At 42.8% G+C, this 18,019-nt stretch overlaps 2 protein-coding genes across 4 annotated transcripts in view; both read left to right on the top strand.

Moving 5' to 3' along the window:
- dmrt1 (doublesex and mab-3 related transcription factor 1) overlaps positions 1-2,026 on the top strand; it is a 47,920-nt gene extending 45,894 nt beyond the window's left edge. For both annotated transcript variants that reach the window (XM_036144384.1, XM_036144385.1), the window contains exon 5: positions 1,058-2,026. In XM_036144384.1, coding sequence (XP_036000277.1) covers positions 1,058-1,203 — 146 coding nt within the window. In that variant the 3' untranslated portion in view covers positions 1,204-2,026. The remainder of the gene's footprint in view (positions 1-1,057) is intronic.
- Positions 2,027-14,417: 12,391 nt separating this feature from the next.
- dmrt3a (doublesex and mab-3 related transcription factor 3a) lies at positions 14,418-17,780 on the top strand. 2 transcript variants are annotated; one of them, XM_021307196.2, is made up of 2 exons: positions 14,418-15,131; positions 16,530-17,780. In XM_021307196.2, exons 1-2 carry the CDS (start codon positions 14,435-14,437, stop codon positions 17,537-17,539), a joined length of 1,707 nt encoding a protein of 568 aa, XP_021162871.2. In that variant the 5' UTR covers positions 14,418-14,434; the 3' UTR covers positions 17,540-17,780. The 2 variants fall into 2 exon arrangements, with proteins under 2 accessions (XP_021162871.2, XP_012735281.3); XM_012879827.3 differs by having other exon boundaries at positions 14,421-15,131; positions 16,527-17,780.
- Positions 17,781-18,019: the final 239 nt, after the last annotated feature.

The raw sequence follows: 18,019 nt of genomic DNA, 5'->3' as shown, positions 1-18,019 counted from the left end.
TCAGGCAGACAGCCACTCCTCCTGTCTCTTCAACTCACCGTGGCTGAGATGGATTTTACCAAGCGAGCCACGGTGTTGCTGTTATTGTGGAAAGCCAAACATTGTCGTTCGTGCCCCTGGATCCACCAGAGACACACCCGGTTCAGTGAGTACCACCAACCTAGAGCTGCGCCTGGATGACGGTCGCTTTCAGCGGATCAGCCTCCAACTATAGACGTCTTCGGTCTGTATGTTCATCGTTGCGCAATGGAAATAAGGCCTTATTGTACCGTCTAAATATGTAACACATAAACAACATTTTTTGTGCTTAAATAAATGTCCCTTAACGAATTGACAAAAAAGTTTAGATTGTTGAACTCAAGTAAAATTTCACTTTGCTCCAGTCTCAGTTTTGCTTCGCTCTATTCGCCCAGTTTGTTGTTCGTATCGCTTGAAACGCGCCGTGGACCGTTACTTCTCTGCTGAACGCGCCTTTACATTAGGATAACAAGTAAATACAGGCTTTCCCCTGAAAGTCGGATAATACTGCCGCTAGGTGTCGTGGTGTGTTGCGGGAGGTATGCGTGGGGTTGGTTGTTTGTTGCTCAGTGTCAACATAGTGTGTGTCTCGCTAATAATAGCGCGTTAGCTTATTTACAACGGGATGTTTTCTCCCAGGTGGGCACTTTAATGTCGCTCTCCAACATCGAGGCTTTTCAAATAAACAGACAACGCTTAGCCTGGCGGGGGCCTGGGTGACGGTGGGGGGGGGGGGGGGGTGTGGATGGGTAAAGCCTTTCGCCCAGCTAGGTATGTAGTACGCTGGAGGAAACCCCTATAAATCACTCGCTCCATTCACCTTATTCGCTTTTGTTGTGAACGTCCCTCAAGTCTTTGTCCAAATATGTTCCCCCATTGTCTACATCAGTCAATCACAATTTATTAGCAAACTTCTGAATTTATAAATTGTGTAAACACGATAGAGAGCTCTGAAAATCTGAGGCAGGAATAATTAGGGAGTATTGAAATGAAAACTTTGGAAGTGAACGAAGACGTTTGGTGTGCTTGGTCCCTGCAGCCTTTTCTCCCACCGGTTACGACTCCACCATAACCTGCCGCTCCATCAGCTCTCTGGTCACGTCTGACGACAAGGCAGAGTGCGAGGCCGGCGGCCAGACGGCCAGCTTCACCGTCGACTCCATCAGCGGTGACACCAGCAACTGAAGGAGAGGAGAGGAGGAGTCTGGTCAGATTGTGGTCTGCTGGTGGAACGGCTCTGTTGTTCATGCAGCTTTCTGTTCAGGTTTTAGCTTCAACATCATTTCTGTTCTGTTCCTACAAGTTCTGACGTTTAGCTCATTCTTACTGTTCATCCTGATGGGACTTTAGTAGATATTGTTTGCAAAGACAATCTAAAAAATGACTTAATTTTTCTCCGATGGTCGTCAGTGGAAAAAAATTCAAGACTGAGTTAGATTACTGAAAAAAGAAAGTATAAATGTACAGAAAATACAGCGCTCTCTTAAGTTTACACATCATTATGCTTTGATAAATTACTTCAAAGCTTTTTTCACCGTAATGTTAATATCGGTACAAACAATTTAGAAAAACAACACACTGCAATAACTGACATAAATGAGCAAACAGTTATCCTGACTGAATAAATTGAATAAAGTTTAGGTTACAAATATATGACACAGCTTCATACATACATGTGTGTGTGTGTGTGTGTATGTATGTATGTATGTATGTATATATATATATATATATATATATATATATATATATATATATATATATATATATATATATATATATATATATATATACCTCACACAGGGAAGGTCTGCCATCCCTGATTAGAGAAAATAAGGAGCAATTAGAATAATTATTCAAGAATAAATACATTTAATGTAGTTCAAAATGTATTTCATATTTCAACATCACAATGAGTCTAATTCCATATTAAGACCAAAAGAATCAATTAATAAAAGTGTTTTAATGGCCTAGCCAAAGCCCATCTGAGGGATTTGTAGAACTTTTGCAGGGCTGAAACTTTTGCAGGGCTGACTGGGTAAATGTGGTCCAGACATGTTACATATATAGTAAGCTGACTGATTCCTACAAAAGAAGACAGAAAACCTAAATGTAAAACGGCTCCAACAAGGTATTAGTCACAGGGTGTGCACACAGCTTTTTGCTCCTCTAGCAGATTTAATTTTTCACGTAAATTGTACCAGATATACGCTACATTATATGTGGGAAAAGTTTGATTATTTATCATGGTGTCGTGTTTTTTTCTACATACAACAACGCTGCATTTTGAGCAGCAGCAGTGTGTAAACCTGAGGGTCGCTGTATCTACTTATTATGTTCTGATTGACTGGATGTTTTTGAGAAAACCTGGTGCTGAAACACTGGAATTAAGTTTTTGTTTCTTTTAATTAAATAATGTAATTTGGTCAATTGGATTTCTATATATTGTGTATTAATTTGACACAATATAAATAATGCAATTTATCTTTTTTTTTTATCTTTAGATATATTGTGTCCCCGTTCTGTGTTTTCTCTATGATCCAGTCTAAAACATGTTGGGTTCTTTTTTTCTGCCATGTTAGGCAGCACTTTACGTTTATTTCGTTTAATAAACTAGATCTGTCATTAAACAGGGACTGTGTGTGGGGTCGTTTTTTGGATGTAATCTGCAAATCGGCCACTAGATGGCTCTACACTTTACTGTACGCACTGCATATCCAAAGTGTATTTAGTTTCTCATTAATACTTTTCTAATCAGACATCCATAAACTGTGTTGTAGCGATGACGTTGTTACTCAGTGACATCAGGTGTAAAGATAAAAAAGCTCATTTATCTCATGTTTGGAAATGCATTTAAAACAAAAAATAAACTGCAGGGTGTTAAAGGTACAAAAACTTGTCTTAAGTTGGTTTTCTGTTTTAAAAACATTATGTCTCCAGGTTAAAGTTTATTACTGATTGTTTGCTTGCAGATTAAAAAAACCAAAGAGGCCGGTTAGACATAAATCACATTTCCCTTTGCTCTGTAGGCGTGTGATGAGCACCGGCTTTTTATTTATGGCGTCGTTTGTTCCACAGGATTTGCATCTGTATTGTATATTTAACCCCTTCGCAGCAGAAGCGTTTGCTGCGCATGCCGGTTATTGTTTGCAATTTTTTACCCACTTTGAGGCGACCTTGCAGAGGGAGCAGAAGCATCTCTCAGTAACAGAACATTTATGGAGGAACATTTCATGATTTTAGCTTTTCAAACCTGACTGAAAACTTAGAAAGTATATTTAAAAATGACTTTGAGAACCTTTTTTGTATCATTTTATTTAACCAGTAAACACTATTAAGGCATTCTTGCTAGTTTATTAGTTCGTTTCAAGCCTTAAATTGAAATTTTACTGTGGTGCTGTAATTTCACACCTAACATTTTAAAATATTCTAAATTTTGAAATGTAAATGTCATCATCAAGGCTCTTTCCAAAGTCAGACTCCATCAGATCCTCCAGGTTGGTGAGAAAGTTTCCTCTCTAAGGAAACCCAGCAGGTTGCATCAAGTCTCTCCAAGCAGCATTCACTCCTCCTGAAAGAGCGTAGAGCCACAGTGGACAGTCGTCTGCATTGTTGATGGCTTTGCAGCAATCCCTCATACTGAGCATGCATGAAGCGACAGTGGAGAGGAAAACTCCCCTTTAACAGGGAGGAGAACCTCTGGTTTACCAGTTTCTCATCGTGATTTTCTAATCCAAGCTCAATGATCACAAAGCTACAAGTTAAAATGTTCGGTTTTTGGGTGTATTAGCCCGCACAATTCATTACACCGTCCCCCAACATGCTACAAAAATGGCGGAACAGGGTGGAGTGGAACACTCTCCTCCATCCGAGTGCATCAGAGGTCGCCATGATAAGAACGATCTGAATAGCGCTGTCAGTAAGGAAGGAGGTAGTGAAAGGAGCTTGAATGCTTCCTCTCACAGCCACTTTAGCATAGGAACCTCACAACATCCCTTACTGACGTAAGGGGCTGAGCTATAAGGAATCCCACAATCCTTTGCGTGACGTATAAGTGCAGCCCACCTCACAGAAATGAATGAAACGTCCAGCGAGAAAAGAGTGCGTACTTTGTAGTTCATGTTTTGGAAGGCTGTAGGCCCAGATTTGACCAGAATCATCCGTTTGTGTTTCCGTAAACACAAACGGATGATTCTTATGTGCAGCCTTTAAGATGCACGTCATTATGTGCAGCTTAAAGGCTGTCTGAAATCACCGCAGCAGGCCGAAGCAGTTAAACTGAGTTATTTTACTTTTCAAGACACCAGAGCTCAGGGGACTGGAGTCAAGAATCACCTGAATCACATCCAGGTGATTCTTGACTGTAACAGAAAATGATCTAGAACATTTATAGCTAAGTGGAGCAGAGGCTTAGAGCTAGAGGCTGTCGTCGTTTATTGCTTTACTCAGATTATAACTTTGAGCTTTTCAGCCACGTACACTGTAGATGGATTTATCGTAAAAAAGTATGCAGAAAGGCACACCATGCCTTGTGTTAAGTAAGGCGGAGGATCTGTGATGCTGTGACGGCTGCTTCTCTTCCCAAGGCTCTGGTAACCTGGTGAGAGTATGTGGCATCATGAACTGATTAAAATACCAGATTCTTTTCAAGAGAGGTCTGGTGAGTCCAGCTGGAAAACTAAAAAGAACTTTTGTTTACCAGATTAAATAAAGCAACCTCATTCTGATGATTTCATATTCCCCAGACGATCAAGAGTAGAGCGATAAAAAGTCCTTTTCTCTGTGAAATGTTAGGAGACTAAATGTGGATCTATGGAAACTGATGGAAGTTTTAATGACGGAGTACTTTCTAACATAGAAAGTACTCCTGGGTCAATGTGAGCTTCTGTGCTTTCTGTGTGTCTGCTCTGTCTTCTCTAACATAGAAAGTACTCCTGGGTCAATGTGAGCTTCTGTGCTTTCTGTGTCTCTGCTCTGTCTTCTCTAACATAGAAAGTACTCCTGGGTCAATGTGAGCTTCTGTGCTTTCTGTGTCTCTGCTCTGTCTTCTCTACCATAGAAAGTACTCCTGGGTCAATGTGAGCTTCTGAGCTTTCTGTGTCTCTGCTCTGTCTTCTCTAACATAGAAAGTACTCCTGGGTCAATGTGAGCTTCTGTGCTTTCTGTGTGTCTGCTCTGTCTTCTCTAACATAGAAAGTACTCCTGGGTCAATGTGAGCTTCTGAGCTTTCTGTGTCTCTGCTCTGTCTTCTCTAACATAGAAAGTACTCCTGGGTCAATGTGAGCTTCTGAGCTTTCTGTGTCTCTGCTCTGTCTTCTCTAAGCCCCAGTGGGTGGAGGCAGATGAGCGTTCACACTGAGCCTGGTTCTGGTTCTGCTGGAGGTTCTCCTCCCTGTTAAAGGGGAGTTTTCCTCTCCACTGTCGCTTCATGCATGCTCAGTATCAGGGATTGCTGCAAAGCGTTCACACTGAGCCTGGTTCTGGTTCTGGTTCTGATGGAGGTTCTCATCCCTTGTTTACCAGCTCCTCTGCAAATACTGTGACGTATAAGTGTTCAAAAACGTAATATAGAACTGAGAAAACTGAATGGCTTGAAAAATATAAAGACAGAATATAAAGATATATACGCAGCTCCTGAACAGACTGCATTAAAACTTTTTCTGCATTTCTAGAGACTCTAAGAAACACAACAAAATGTTTTTAAAGGCTAAAAAAAGTGGATTTTGCATGACATGCCGCCTTTACAATCATTCTAACATTTGTTTTTACGCCTCTTAATAATGTAGTCAGATTAAAGGATGTGCATTTGTCTCATATTTCCAGGTGAGATTATGCTCCTGCAGGAAAAGAGAACTGGCTCATGTTAACGAGGCGTTCAGAGGAAAGTGTTCCCCGCTGCGTGTTGACAGCCACCCTGAAAGTGTCGATGTTCCAGCTGATCTGGTTGATCCTGTGTTGCTGCTTTTTCTCTTCGCTTCCCTGAAACGGAGAATGTGGGAGCAGCCCGGCTGGAGCTCTGCTTTGCCTCTCCAAATTTATCGCGGCTCGTTGCCAACACGCTTGCTGGTGCTCGCGTTTGAATAAAGCGGCCACAAACGCAATTTGGACCTTTTGATGTTTATGTCGCTACAAGTTTTAGTGGAATAAAAGTGCTGTGAGGTGATGGAGTGTAAATGTGAAGTCGTCCTGGGCACAATATAAAACAGACAAAGAAAATTACTTGTATTTTCTTTTGCAGCACGGCGTCGGGACATTCATTGGATTCTGCCCCATCTGCTGTAATCAATAACACGACCGTCTTGTTCTTTTATGAAACGCACTTACTCTTAATTTCATCCACCAGTGGTTTTAGAGAGAAGAATGTGGAGTTACCTATAAGGCTTTGACATTATAAATCACCTCTTGAGATTGCACGGCAGTATCGATTGATCCTGATATATCACGGAAATTTACTGTCACTTCTGTTTTCAATTAAAGATACAATCAGTCAGATAATGACTTAATTGGATTTTACAGAAGATTGAGTTTTATCGCCGCGTGCTTTACGAGTTTAGTTAAGGAAGGCCATTTCATCACGGCTGCCGCTGACTTGTCCTTCTGTAGCTGCCGGCCCGTGTACAGCGGCGGGTAGAAAGTGTCACAGGGTCGCTTTTCCTTGAGCTGCCTCGGCCTCCATCAATCACGGCCTGCGGTAATAGATAAAATCTGCTGGGATCCCGCCGTGACAGCGCCGGCTGGAGTGATGGCGGCTCGTTACGCACAGGAAGCTCAGAGGTGAAGGAGGAAATATTTAAAAGAGCTTTGGATATAAACTGTCGCCTGTGATCTCAGTAAATTTAGTTTTAGCTTTATAGAAAGTCAGAGGAGGCTGTCGAGAGAGGAAGATTAAATTATGCAGAAAACTTTCTCTGATGGCCGAGTTGGGCACAAAATCTGCTTGTTTTCTTTATTTTTACACAAAATCTGCAGGTTTTCTTTATTTTTCCACAAAATCTGCTTGTTTTCTTTATTTTTCCACAAAATCTGCTTGTTTTCTTTATTTTTCCACAAAATCTGCTTGTTTTCTTTATTTTTCCACAAAATCTGCAGGTTTTCTTTATTTTTCCACAAAATCTGCAGGTTTTCTGTTGGACTTTTGCTGCTTTTTCTCTCCTTCGTGGTAAAGTAACAGACTTGATTTTGTCTAAGAATGTTCTTTCTCTGTTTTTCAGTCTTTTCTCTGACCTGTGAATCCGTCCAACTTCAAGATGATCCTCCCAAACCTTTTTCTGACAGCTAACAAACAGAATTAGCCATGAACTGGTCTTAAATAGGATCTTTAGGCTCTGTGTTACCTGCAGGTTTTCATAAAATGTTCCTTAAAACCAGAGAACACAGTCTGGCTGACAGGATGCAGCGTTTTATACGACCGACAAAAAGTTCCTAAAGAGCTGAGAACTGGTCCTACAGCCGATGATCTGCTGGAGGCAGGTTCTCCGCTCACCTGACTTTCCTAATGATGGACACACATGCCGCCACATTGACTAAGCTGGACTGAAAAAGTTCAAAGGTCAATCAAAACATTCCCAGAAATGTGTCAACATCCAGATTTTCTTAAATCAAGTGAGAACACAAAGCGGTTTCAGGAGTTATGGAGGGAAAAGTTTCTTCTTCAGCCAGAGCTGCATGTTTTCCACAGGAATGATAATCTGTACTCTGACACCTTCAGGCTGCGTTTACATTTCTGCTCATTTCTGTGCTTTTTAAAGATGTTAAATAAAGGTTGGTATGTCATAAAGGACAGCTGGCCTCGAACAGACCAGCAGATAATCTGGTGTTTATTATAATTAACCCTGCATAACCTGTTATGACATCAGAGCGGTGCAGAAACATGTTTAAATGAGACCGTGCAGTCCATGAATTAATACCTAATACATTAATATTGTGCTATAATTAAATCCAAGCTGAAAATGACCAGATCGTCAGTCTTCCTGATATAAACCAGCTTGGACCAATAAATGGTTGATGCTAAATACAAGAATTAGATTGGACTTATTTTTATGAATGATTGTTGTTTTTTGTTTTGTTTCATGCATTAAATTATGAGACTTTCCTCAAAAACAAGATATATTTTTAACTCTGCAAAACAAATGTTGATTAAATTTTTTTTATTATGGCACCTACAGTCCATCTACTCTTATTTAATGTTTTTTATGTTTTCTTTTATTATAAATAAATACAATAGAATTCAATAGTACTGATTTATTTACTGTACAGTTTATTTTTCTAAATACATACTAAGGACATTTTAATTTTAAATATTTTCATTATTTTTAAGCAGAAATTGACGTATAATTTATGATAAATCACAGTTGAACTGATAATTATGCTTTAATTAATATTATTTTTCTGAGTTTCTTTTTCCTTTTTTTCTCTTCTGCCAGAAACAGATTTTCTTTTGATTATAATCTGAAACTTTGCTCCTTATGACTAAATCCTGGTGATGAAACACGTTTAACATAAATAGTTTTAGATTTATCTTCCTCGTCGTGTTTTAACAGCAGGAAGAAATTCTTTTGCAAACATTTTTTCACATTTCTGTGTGGGCTCAGATTTTAAAAGCACCAAGCATCTGTTGGAAGTCTTTCCCAAGTCTTTTTTTTTATTTTATTTTAGTTTTTTATATACATTTTTTTTTAAAGCAAAAAAATTTTTAATTATAAGACAGCTGTTTTCTCGCTGTCCTCGTTATTTTTAGGCTGCATCTATCAGCTTTTGATATATTTAGACTCATATTCCCCAAATAAAAAGATAAACAAGTAAATTCAGTGCCCCCCCCCCCCCCCCCCCCCCAGCATTCAGGTGGAAGGCCAGTCTGTTTAGATGCCTGTTTTAGGTTTTTTAAATATCTAAAACTATTTTTAAGGTGTTTTCATTCAGTATGTTGACTTTGGTTTTTCTCCGGTGGATGTTTGCGGGTTTTTGTTCATTATACTTGATGTCAGACACAAGTGCAATATATTTTTTACTAAGTGGGCTCCACTGGAAAGTAATTTTCTTAAACTTCTGAGATTTCCCTGATGAAGAAGTTCTGTTGGTGCCTATAAAAAAAAATCACCCAGTCAGGGAGAAACCAAAGCATCCTGAATTCAAGGTTATATATATGAAATGTTTGCTACTAAGATAAATGAAAGGTAAAAACAGGAATAAAGGAGATAAAAACTTAAAAGCGAGTTACAGACTCTGGTGGACTTTGTTGTTCCCGCTGCAGCCCAGCGACACTGAAGGCTGACTCTGATCTCTTAATTCAGATGTCAGCCAGTTCCTCTCAATGAGCTCTGCGCCCCCCCCCCCCCTCCCCTGGGGAGGCCTAAATCAGCCTCTCTGTGGCAGCACTGGTGAGTGGCAGCAACGCCCCCAATCAGCATCCCATAATGAGCGCTCAGCAGAGGTCAGGCCGGCTCGCAGGAGGTCCAGGATGACAGAGACGGCCATTAGGCCTCTGAGCTGACCGTGTGTCGTTAAAACACAGTGACTGCTGGGACGTGGAGTAATGTGTGTGTTAACGCTGATAACGCATGATTAGAGAACATAAAGGTGTGTTATGAAATGCATGCGCTGGATTTCAGACCAGGAAACCAACAAGCATCAGTTGGATGAAGGGATTATATTTTTTTTATGCAGAGACTGGCCCCTAGTTCAGATTTTACTGCAACTGTTAGATTAAAACTAACTGGATTTGATTTTCCTCTCCCAACTAAATAACAAGTAGCTGACTTCACTTCTTTGCATGTTAACACAGTCGCACATCTCCTGTCCCGCCAACAAGATCACACTGATAGTCGTCTTCTATGGCAAAGGTTCACAAACTTCTCAGCCTGCCACCCCCCAAAATAATTTGACCATAAATTGACCATCTTTAATGAGGCAAACGTGCAAACCCCTTTTTAAGTTTTGGGTCTACAATGATTTACACATCGGACCATTTCTACAGAAAATCTGATTGCAGGCCCATATTCTGTGGAGCAGGTAAAACAAAAAAAAATGTAAATCACAATAAACTGTTTGGGTAAATTTAGTTGCTTTTTAAAGTGCTTTTTTTGGCCTTCCATACTTTTGATTTAATTTGATAAAAAGTACTGTACTTCCTCTCCTCCAGCTCAGGCCATTTTATCTGCAACATTTAGATCTTGGCACTGAAATCTGAGAGGACCACAGAAAGGAGAAGGTCCATTTTCTTTCTTGTGAAGCATTTCTGAGCAGAATGACTCCAATCAAAGGTGGGATTCAGCTACTGTGAGGTGACGCTGCTGCATTTAAAATTAATTTTCTGTTATCAGCAACAGAGGATGCAGACGAAGAGACTTTCTGAGAAGAAACCAGACCAACCTCCACCTCATCTCCATCGTCTGGCGGTCCTGACTGTTAGAAGTTCTCCTTGCTTCGCGTCCAGAAGGCAAATAAAATGATACGTATCGGTGCATATTGTGGGCGGTTGTTGTAGCCAGCTGGTAAAAGCTTCATGCCATCCAGCTGGCTGTGCAGAGAGCAGCAGCACAACTTGCTGCAGGCACCAGCAAAGCTTCCAGCATCCCCTGCAGCACCACCTCATTAATACGACTCCACCACCTCATTATGGAAGATTTGTACCGGCTCAGGATCGTACACAACTCGTTTAGAGTTATTGTCACATGTAAACGTTCCAGATCATCAAACCAGGTTCATATCAGGCAGATGTGAGCTGACCTGCTGTTCTGGGCAGGTTCTGCTTTAGTTCAGCCTCATCACAAAGTTTTCAGGTGTGACCAGCCTGTTTGAAGTCATGACAAAAGGTCTCCATTGGGTTTCAGTTGAGACTTTGACTAGGCCACTCTAAAACCTTCCTGTTTTTATCCATGCAGATGGACTTCCTGGTTGCTCTGGATCGTTGTCCTGCAGAAGGTGGACCTTCTCTGGCAGAGAGGCATAGCACCTCCACCGTTATTCTACCTCCACCACGCTCAGGTCTCAGCGTTGTGTGTTTTCTTCAGAACGTTTGTCTCTTCAGACCTCAGAATATTTTCTCAGAAGGTCTCTGGGAACATGTAGATGTTTCCGATCACTGAGTCTTACCCACTGGCCTTGATGCAGGGAAGTTGGGCTCGCTGCGCTTTAGATGTTCTCCTGGGATCTTATGTGACCTCCTGGATGAATCGTTGATTCATTTCTTGCAGTAATTTCTGCAGGCTGGCCACTCCTGGGAAGTTCTTCTCCATGTATGGATAATTTCTCTCACTGTGGCTCAGAGGAGTCCCAACGCCTCAGTGGCTTCATAACCTACTTCATGCTGTCAGACGGGTTCTGCAGATCTGGGTCTGGTTAAAGACATTGAACCAAAATGTGGTTCTTTAGCTTTCAGTAGATCATTGACCCACATGCAGAACGAGACACAGGACCCACTAAACGTGGAAAGGTTTCCTGTAAAGGGGAAAAGATCGATGTAACGCAGGCGTTTTGGAGGTTAGTCGAGGAATCGAGGATCTTCAGAAGACAGATCTGGGTTGCTAGGTTAGTTAGTGTCCTGAGGATGTAGTTGTTGAAGCTGGAGGCGGATGAACAGAGCGCTGGATCAGAGATGTTACCTGGATGATCCTGAGCTTGGAGGAGAAGACAGCGACCTGACAGGTTTACCAACGATGGTCGACCATGAGGCAAAGATCTGCAGCGCCTTAAGAACGTCACGATGAGCTGATGGAGAACCGCTGAGCGGAGCAGCACCAGACCGCCACTCCTCCAGCAGAGATCTTCAGTTCAGGAAGATGCTCACACCCATGCAGAAAAACAGGAGCTAACGCTAAGAAATGAGAGACCGTCCCATTAACAACAGAAATCATCATAAATTTAAGCATTCATGGGACGCTCCTGGTGATCTGGGGGCCTTAAATTCACCTGTGCCTTGGTCCAGCTCTGACCCCTAGTTAATTTATTAATTAGTTTTTCTGTTTTATTAAAGAAGATCCAGAGTAAAAGATAAGCTGCAGTAAAAGCTGAACTGATCCATCCTGTATGTGCGGGGCTTCAGGCCTAATGATGCGCTCTAATGGCAGGAAGGTGGCAACCCTGATGTCATGGCTCACTCACTGGATTTTTATTTATGTGAGTATAAAAATATTATTTATAGTATAGTATGATTTTTCAAAGTCTTTAGTTGTGTGATGTCACAGTTTTTATGGGAAGGAAATGACCAAATCATGTCACAAAATAAAAGAAAAGAGAAGAAATCTGATTATTTTCACTTTAATTATTGTTTAAATGGACAGCTCATCATTTTATTTGATTGTTGTGCATATTTATAATATCTATTTGTGCATTTTAACGTGTTTGAATGTTGAACAGTTTGGGAATTAAGTCTCCATTTGTTTCTCCTCGTCTGTTTTAATTCAGATGTCGTTTGCACTTGCTAGATGTTTATTTACGCGGTCCAGACGCAGTAATGAACATTACATGTGTTTAAATCTCTCTGCGGTGTTAGAATAATTGCACAGCGCATAAAACATCCAGCAGGCAGAGTTTGCAGTGCATCAAATTAGACGGAAGGAAGATCATCAGCGGCAGTGTAAACTTTTATTCCCGTTTGTGTTTTCCCAACATGAATAAATTTATTATGCGTCCGTGCCCGCAGCCTCCGGTACTTTAACTCCCACAAATCTACTCGGCCGGCACAAACTGCAAAGCCACTCTAGTCACCTTGAAATTTCCTCTGCTATTTTCCAATTAAAAGCTTAATAGCCCTGGAGACGGGCCCCATGCGGGCAAGTTTACCGCGCTCTTATTCTGTGCGAGGCGCGCCGCTCCGATCCCATTATTTGCTTGAATAAACCTTTTTTACGGTCAGAAATGGGCCCGGCTTTGTCCGGTGTTATGTTTCAATGCCCTCTATTAGTCCGGCGGAGGGACATATCAGCGTCCCGACATAGTTCCCAGAGGGCCTTTATGCATGCAGAGAGCTAATCATCTAAGTTATGCACGATTGTGCAAAAGGTGCGAAGGCAGCGCATGCGTGCTTTCCGTTTGGTTTGTTTGGGTTAATTTTCACCGCCTGCAGGCAGCAGGACACCAGGAACTGACTGAATGAATGGAAGGACGATGTTTCCTAACAATTAAAGGGAAAATCAACATTTTGACAGGAGGACAAAACTCAGTTTAACAGCGAATGACTGAAAGTTTGGAGGTTTATCTTAGAGGCCAGATTTCTTCCACGTAAAACATGGAACAGATCTTTGGAAACTGTTGTGGTTGTTCAAACGGAGGATGTGGCTCTTCACCAAGGGTGCCATGTGCAAGAGGGCGTCAGCAGCTTAAAATCTATATTTATATCTCAGCTCCTCCGCAATTTAATTTTTCATAGCTTGTGTAGCGTGTCCAGTCGATGAGGAGTTCTTATATTGCATAGGGGGTTAAGACAAACTATAAGAAAATGTAGCTGTGATTAATTAGCAGTAGGTGTTTGCTAGGGGCGCCGGTCCCTATCTCCCACAGTCACTGAGCAAGAGGCGGGGTAAGTCCATCACAGGGCACCTCAGAGACTCAGGACAACCAACCTCTCACACACTCACCATTAGAGGCAATTTAGAGAGACCAATTAACCCAACAGTCATGTTTTAAACTGCGGGGGGAAGCTGGAGTACCCGGAGAGAACCCAGGCATGCATGGGGAGAACATGCAGACTCCATGCAGAAAGGCAGGGATTTGAACCCAGGACCTTCTTCATGCAGGGCAACAAGGAAATTCCTATTTAGGGATAAAATAAAATGTTTTTTTTTTTTTTCTTTTTTTACAACGGAGGAATGTGGACCGCATTTAATCGGCTCTGATCAAATGCTGGACGGTGATTCTTAAAAATATATTTATGAAAACTACATTTCTCACCAAGGAAACTTTAGCTTTCAGGGTGAAGGATGAAAATGACAAATTATTATTATTATTATTATTATTATTGAGCACAGTTTGAATTTGCAAAACGTAAAAAACAAAAAACAAAAAAAAAAAACAACAACAAAAAAAACAAAACAAAACAATAACATTTACATTCTTACATGTTTTTTTTTTAAGCAAACTAATAATTTTCCCTGCCAGGGACATTCATGGAGGAATCGCCTCTGTTTGCAATCAATCACAGGACGTGTTTAATAAAGAGGGTCTAAGGCAGTCTTTAAATTAAGCTTTTCACTTTCTTTTTGCACTATTATGCTTTTTTCTATAAATGTTACATGTTGGATAAATATTAATGAGGAAATATAAGATAAAGATTGAAATAAAGTGTTTAAGATGTTGTGGCGTTGCGTTTGACTTTGAAATTTCCCATTTTTTCATGTTTTAGTGCTAATGTTAAACTTCCACGCGGCTCTTCTGGCTCATTGTGGCTGTTCCCGTGGAGCAGGCAGCGTGGAAAGGCGTGGGGATGTGCTCCTCGCCCACTTTGCGCCTCGCAGGGATATTTTTTGCAGCGTGCAGCCGCCTTGACGCGAGTGACAGCCTTTGGTTACTCGTCTCCATAGAGCGTGGCGGTGTGATGCATATCTGTGCTGTCAGCCGCAGGAAAAGTGGATCCTCCACTACAAGCCAACGCCTCCTGTCTTCATCCTGTCATGCGTGCAGCGCAGCAGCTCCTTCCAGCTCCATCTCTCTCACTCATCTCCACCGTCCTCCCGCAGATGTTCTTGCGCGTCCGGGAAAGCTCGCCGCGTCCGACACAATGAACGGTTACGGATCCCCGTACCTGTACATGGGGGCCCCGGTGTCCCAGCCCCGGGCCCCGCTGCAGAGGACCCCCAAGTGCGCCCGGTGCCGCAACCACGGCGTCCTGTCGTGGCTCAAGGGACACAAGCGCTACTGCCGCTTCAAGGACTGCACCTGCGAGAAGTGCATCCTCATCATCGAGCGGCAGCGCGTCATGGCGGCGCAGGTGGCGCTCCGGCGGCAGCAGGCCAACGAGAGCCTGGAGAGCCTCATCCCGGAGTCCCTCAGGGTGCTGCCGGGCATGGGCATGAGCGGGGCGGGCGAGGGGAACCAGGGAGCCCCGCCGAGGACGACGGAGGAGCTGGAGCTGCGGTGGAGCGGCGCGGAGCCTCTGGAGGCCGGAGCGCAAACACGCACAGGTAGGAGAGCCAGGCGCAGAAAGCTGTGCACCTGAAATTAGTTTGTAAAGTTGATCTGCATAGCAAAACAAATGATGAAAACTGTGCATAATGCAACATCATGCTGACATAAACTATGGATTAAAAACCAAAACAACAGTGGAGTATTAAATATATTAAATCAGAGAGAAGAACATAACTTGAAATAAGGGTGTGTAAATATTTATCTGATCATCTTTTGGGATTTTTTTTTAAAGATAACAGCAACTTTTCAGACATGCGCATTTACGTGGATCTGTTCACGTGAGATAATGATAATAAATGCAAGATTTGTTCAAACCTGTTTATTCAACACACGCACAAAAAAAAACAGACTTCTAGCAAATAAAAAAACTAAAATAACGACATGATTTCAAGCCTAACGTTTAAAACTAGAATTATAAAATAGCCTTACGTGCGCCATCCATTTACAATTAAAGGAAAAAAAGAAATGAAAGGCAACAACAATTAGTCAAAGACCAAAACCTTTATTTATTTAAAACAATTTTAAATGCCTCCCCTAATTTTAAGGACATTTCTTTATTTGAAAATTCCAGATTTTAATTGAACAATCAGCGGCCATATTGTGCCTAATTATATGACCAGGAAGTCAAACTGATAGATATCAGAAAAAATAAATAAAATAAAAAAGCAACGGGTCAAAATGTTATTAAAAACTAATTTAACTTTTTTGATGTTTGTTATTTTATTTAAAACAAAATAATCTTGGAAAAAACTAATTTACCCAAGCTTTTCTCAGAACAGAAGGCAACAAAAATAGTTTGTATTTTTTTTTCTCCTTTCATTGAGAAATGCTGATGGCCTTTGACTTCTGGTTGTAACCAGATCTGCTGTTGCTTTGTAACATTTAATCTGATGGTGACCTGAGATTTAATCTGATTACTGTAATCTTTTAAAGATAAAAAAAGATGGCTTCTTCAAGGTATCAGCTGAGTCCAAATGATTGTTTTGACCCAGTAGGAAAAAGTCTGACTTTCCCACAGAAAGAGGAGGATTAAATTACTGGAGAAGTGTTTAAGTAGAAAACCTGATGCTTTTTAATTATATCCTAGAAAATAAATTTATGGGAACACATGGAGCAAAATAAAAATGAAAATAAAATATTTTAAATTAGAATAAATACATTATGGTTCAGGCTCAACAGAATAAACTGATTATTTCATGACATTGAGGGGGGGAAAGAAAATCACCCGTTGCAAAATAAAAACTATTTCCTATTTTTTGCACATTAAGAAAGAATATTTTCTCAGATTATTAAGAGTTTTGTCTCCCTCCACCACTGCTTGGAACATGCGCAGTCTCGTTTTAGCCACCTTGTTTCCGGAGCTTTTACGCGTTTTAATGATTTTCTGACAGAAGCTGCGGATGACGGCGCGGAGGAGGCATCGGGAGGCGAGAACACCGGCAGCTCCAGCGAGAAGGAGCAGGACCCGGCCAGCTCTCCAGAGGGCTCCAAGCCCAACTCCTGCTACACCCCGGAGCCCTCGGAGACCGCCTCCCAGCCGGAGGAGAGCCGCTACAGCCTCGCCAAGGCCGGCGGCGCCGAGAAGGAGGCCAAAGCCGAGAGTCCCCAGAGACAGCCGCCCGGTTCCGGGGACCAGAACCTGCTGATCGAAGGCCTCTCCGGCTCCATCAACCTGCCGTTCAGCCTCAGGGCCAACAGGCCTCCGCTGGAGGTCCTCAAGAAGATCTTTCCCAGCCACAAGCCCCCGGTGCTGGAGCTCATCCTGAGGGGCTGTGGGGGGGATCTGGTGGGGGCCATCGAGGTGCTGCTGTCCAGCCGGAATCCGGACGGAAGCGCGCAACCTCCGGCGGAGCCACACCCGGTTCCGGAGGGCCTGGTCCTGCCCTCAAACGGACACCTGTTCGAGCACACCCTGGGCTCCTACCACCCGGTGTCCTCCTCCGCCAAGTGGTCGGTGGGCTCCGCGTTCCGGGTGCCGGACTCCCTCCGGTTCGGCTCGGACTCCGCGTCGGGCGCGCTGGGCGTCCCCCTGCAGCACCCGTCCTTCCCGCAGCCGGCGCGCTACCCGCTGATGCTGCGCAGCTCGCTGACGCGCAGCCAGAGCGGGCCCTTCGTGCACAACGACGTGACCCTGTGGAACACCGTGGCCCTGCAGCAGCAGTACCAGCTGCGCTCCGCCGCGCAGTACGTCTCCCCCTTCGGCCCGGCCGCCCCCGCGGGCCCCGGCGCCTCCGTCTTCCGCGGCTCCCCCCTCATCCCCTCCAGAGCGTCGGAGGAGCCGCGCCTCAGCCTCCCGGAGGAGAGCTGCCCGCTGGGGCCCAAAGCGGGCCTGTACTCCCCGGAGGAGGAGTACGAAAAGCGCTCCGACTCGGCGGACTCCAGCATCCTGAACTCCTCCGCCTGAAACCGGAGCGGCACCGAGGAGATGTCAGCGGACCAGACCAAACAGGGACGAATGTCAGACTGAGCTTCTTCCTGTGCGCATGTTTATCTGATGTAAGGATCCACTCTGCATGTCCACTGCGCCAAATAAAGCCGCTGGCTTCTTTAGTGAGGAGTTTACGCCTCAAACCTCTGTTTCGTTCTTCTTATCAATCTAAATATTAAATGTCCTCGAATTAATGGTTGACTTTTTTTTTTTTTTAGCAAAGTAGACATATTTAATGGACATTTACATATTTGGAATAAATGATATTGACATGTCCGATAGGTTGCAGTTAAATCGCCTGAACAGTGTTTAAATGTGATAAAGACTTATTGAAAAGGTTCATATTGCGCTTATTAATTCTTCTCTGCTGTAAAGATGCATTTCAAACTTTTTTTTTCACAGTCGTGTTCTTGAAATACTGGATTCAACATGAACAGAGTTCTCCTCCGACTGATT

The sequence above is a fragment of the Fundulus heteroclitus genome, chromosome 12, assembly GCF_011125445.2.
Source record: "Fundulus heteroclitus isolate FHET01 chromosome 12, MU-UCD_Fhet_4.1, whole genome shotgun sequence".
NCBI classification, from domain to species: domain Eukaryota; kingdom Metazoa; phylum Chordata; class Actinopteri; order Cyprinodontiformes; family Fundulidae; genus Fundulus; species Fundulus heteroclitus.
This window is presented reverse-complemented; position numbering and strand designations above follow the sequence as displayed.

What these genes read in the sequence shown, in the direction of transcription:
- dmrt3a (XM_012879827.3), top strand. Translation starts at nt 14,435, where the DNA reads ATGTGCTCCTCGCCCACTTTGCGCCTCGCAGGGATATTTTTTGCAGCG. An exon ending in CGGAGCGCAAACACGCACAG is followed by an intron (nt 15,132 to 16,526) that starts GTAGGAGAGCCA and finishes ATTTTCTGACAG; the next exon opens with AAGCTGCGGATGACGGCGCG.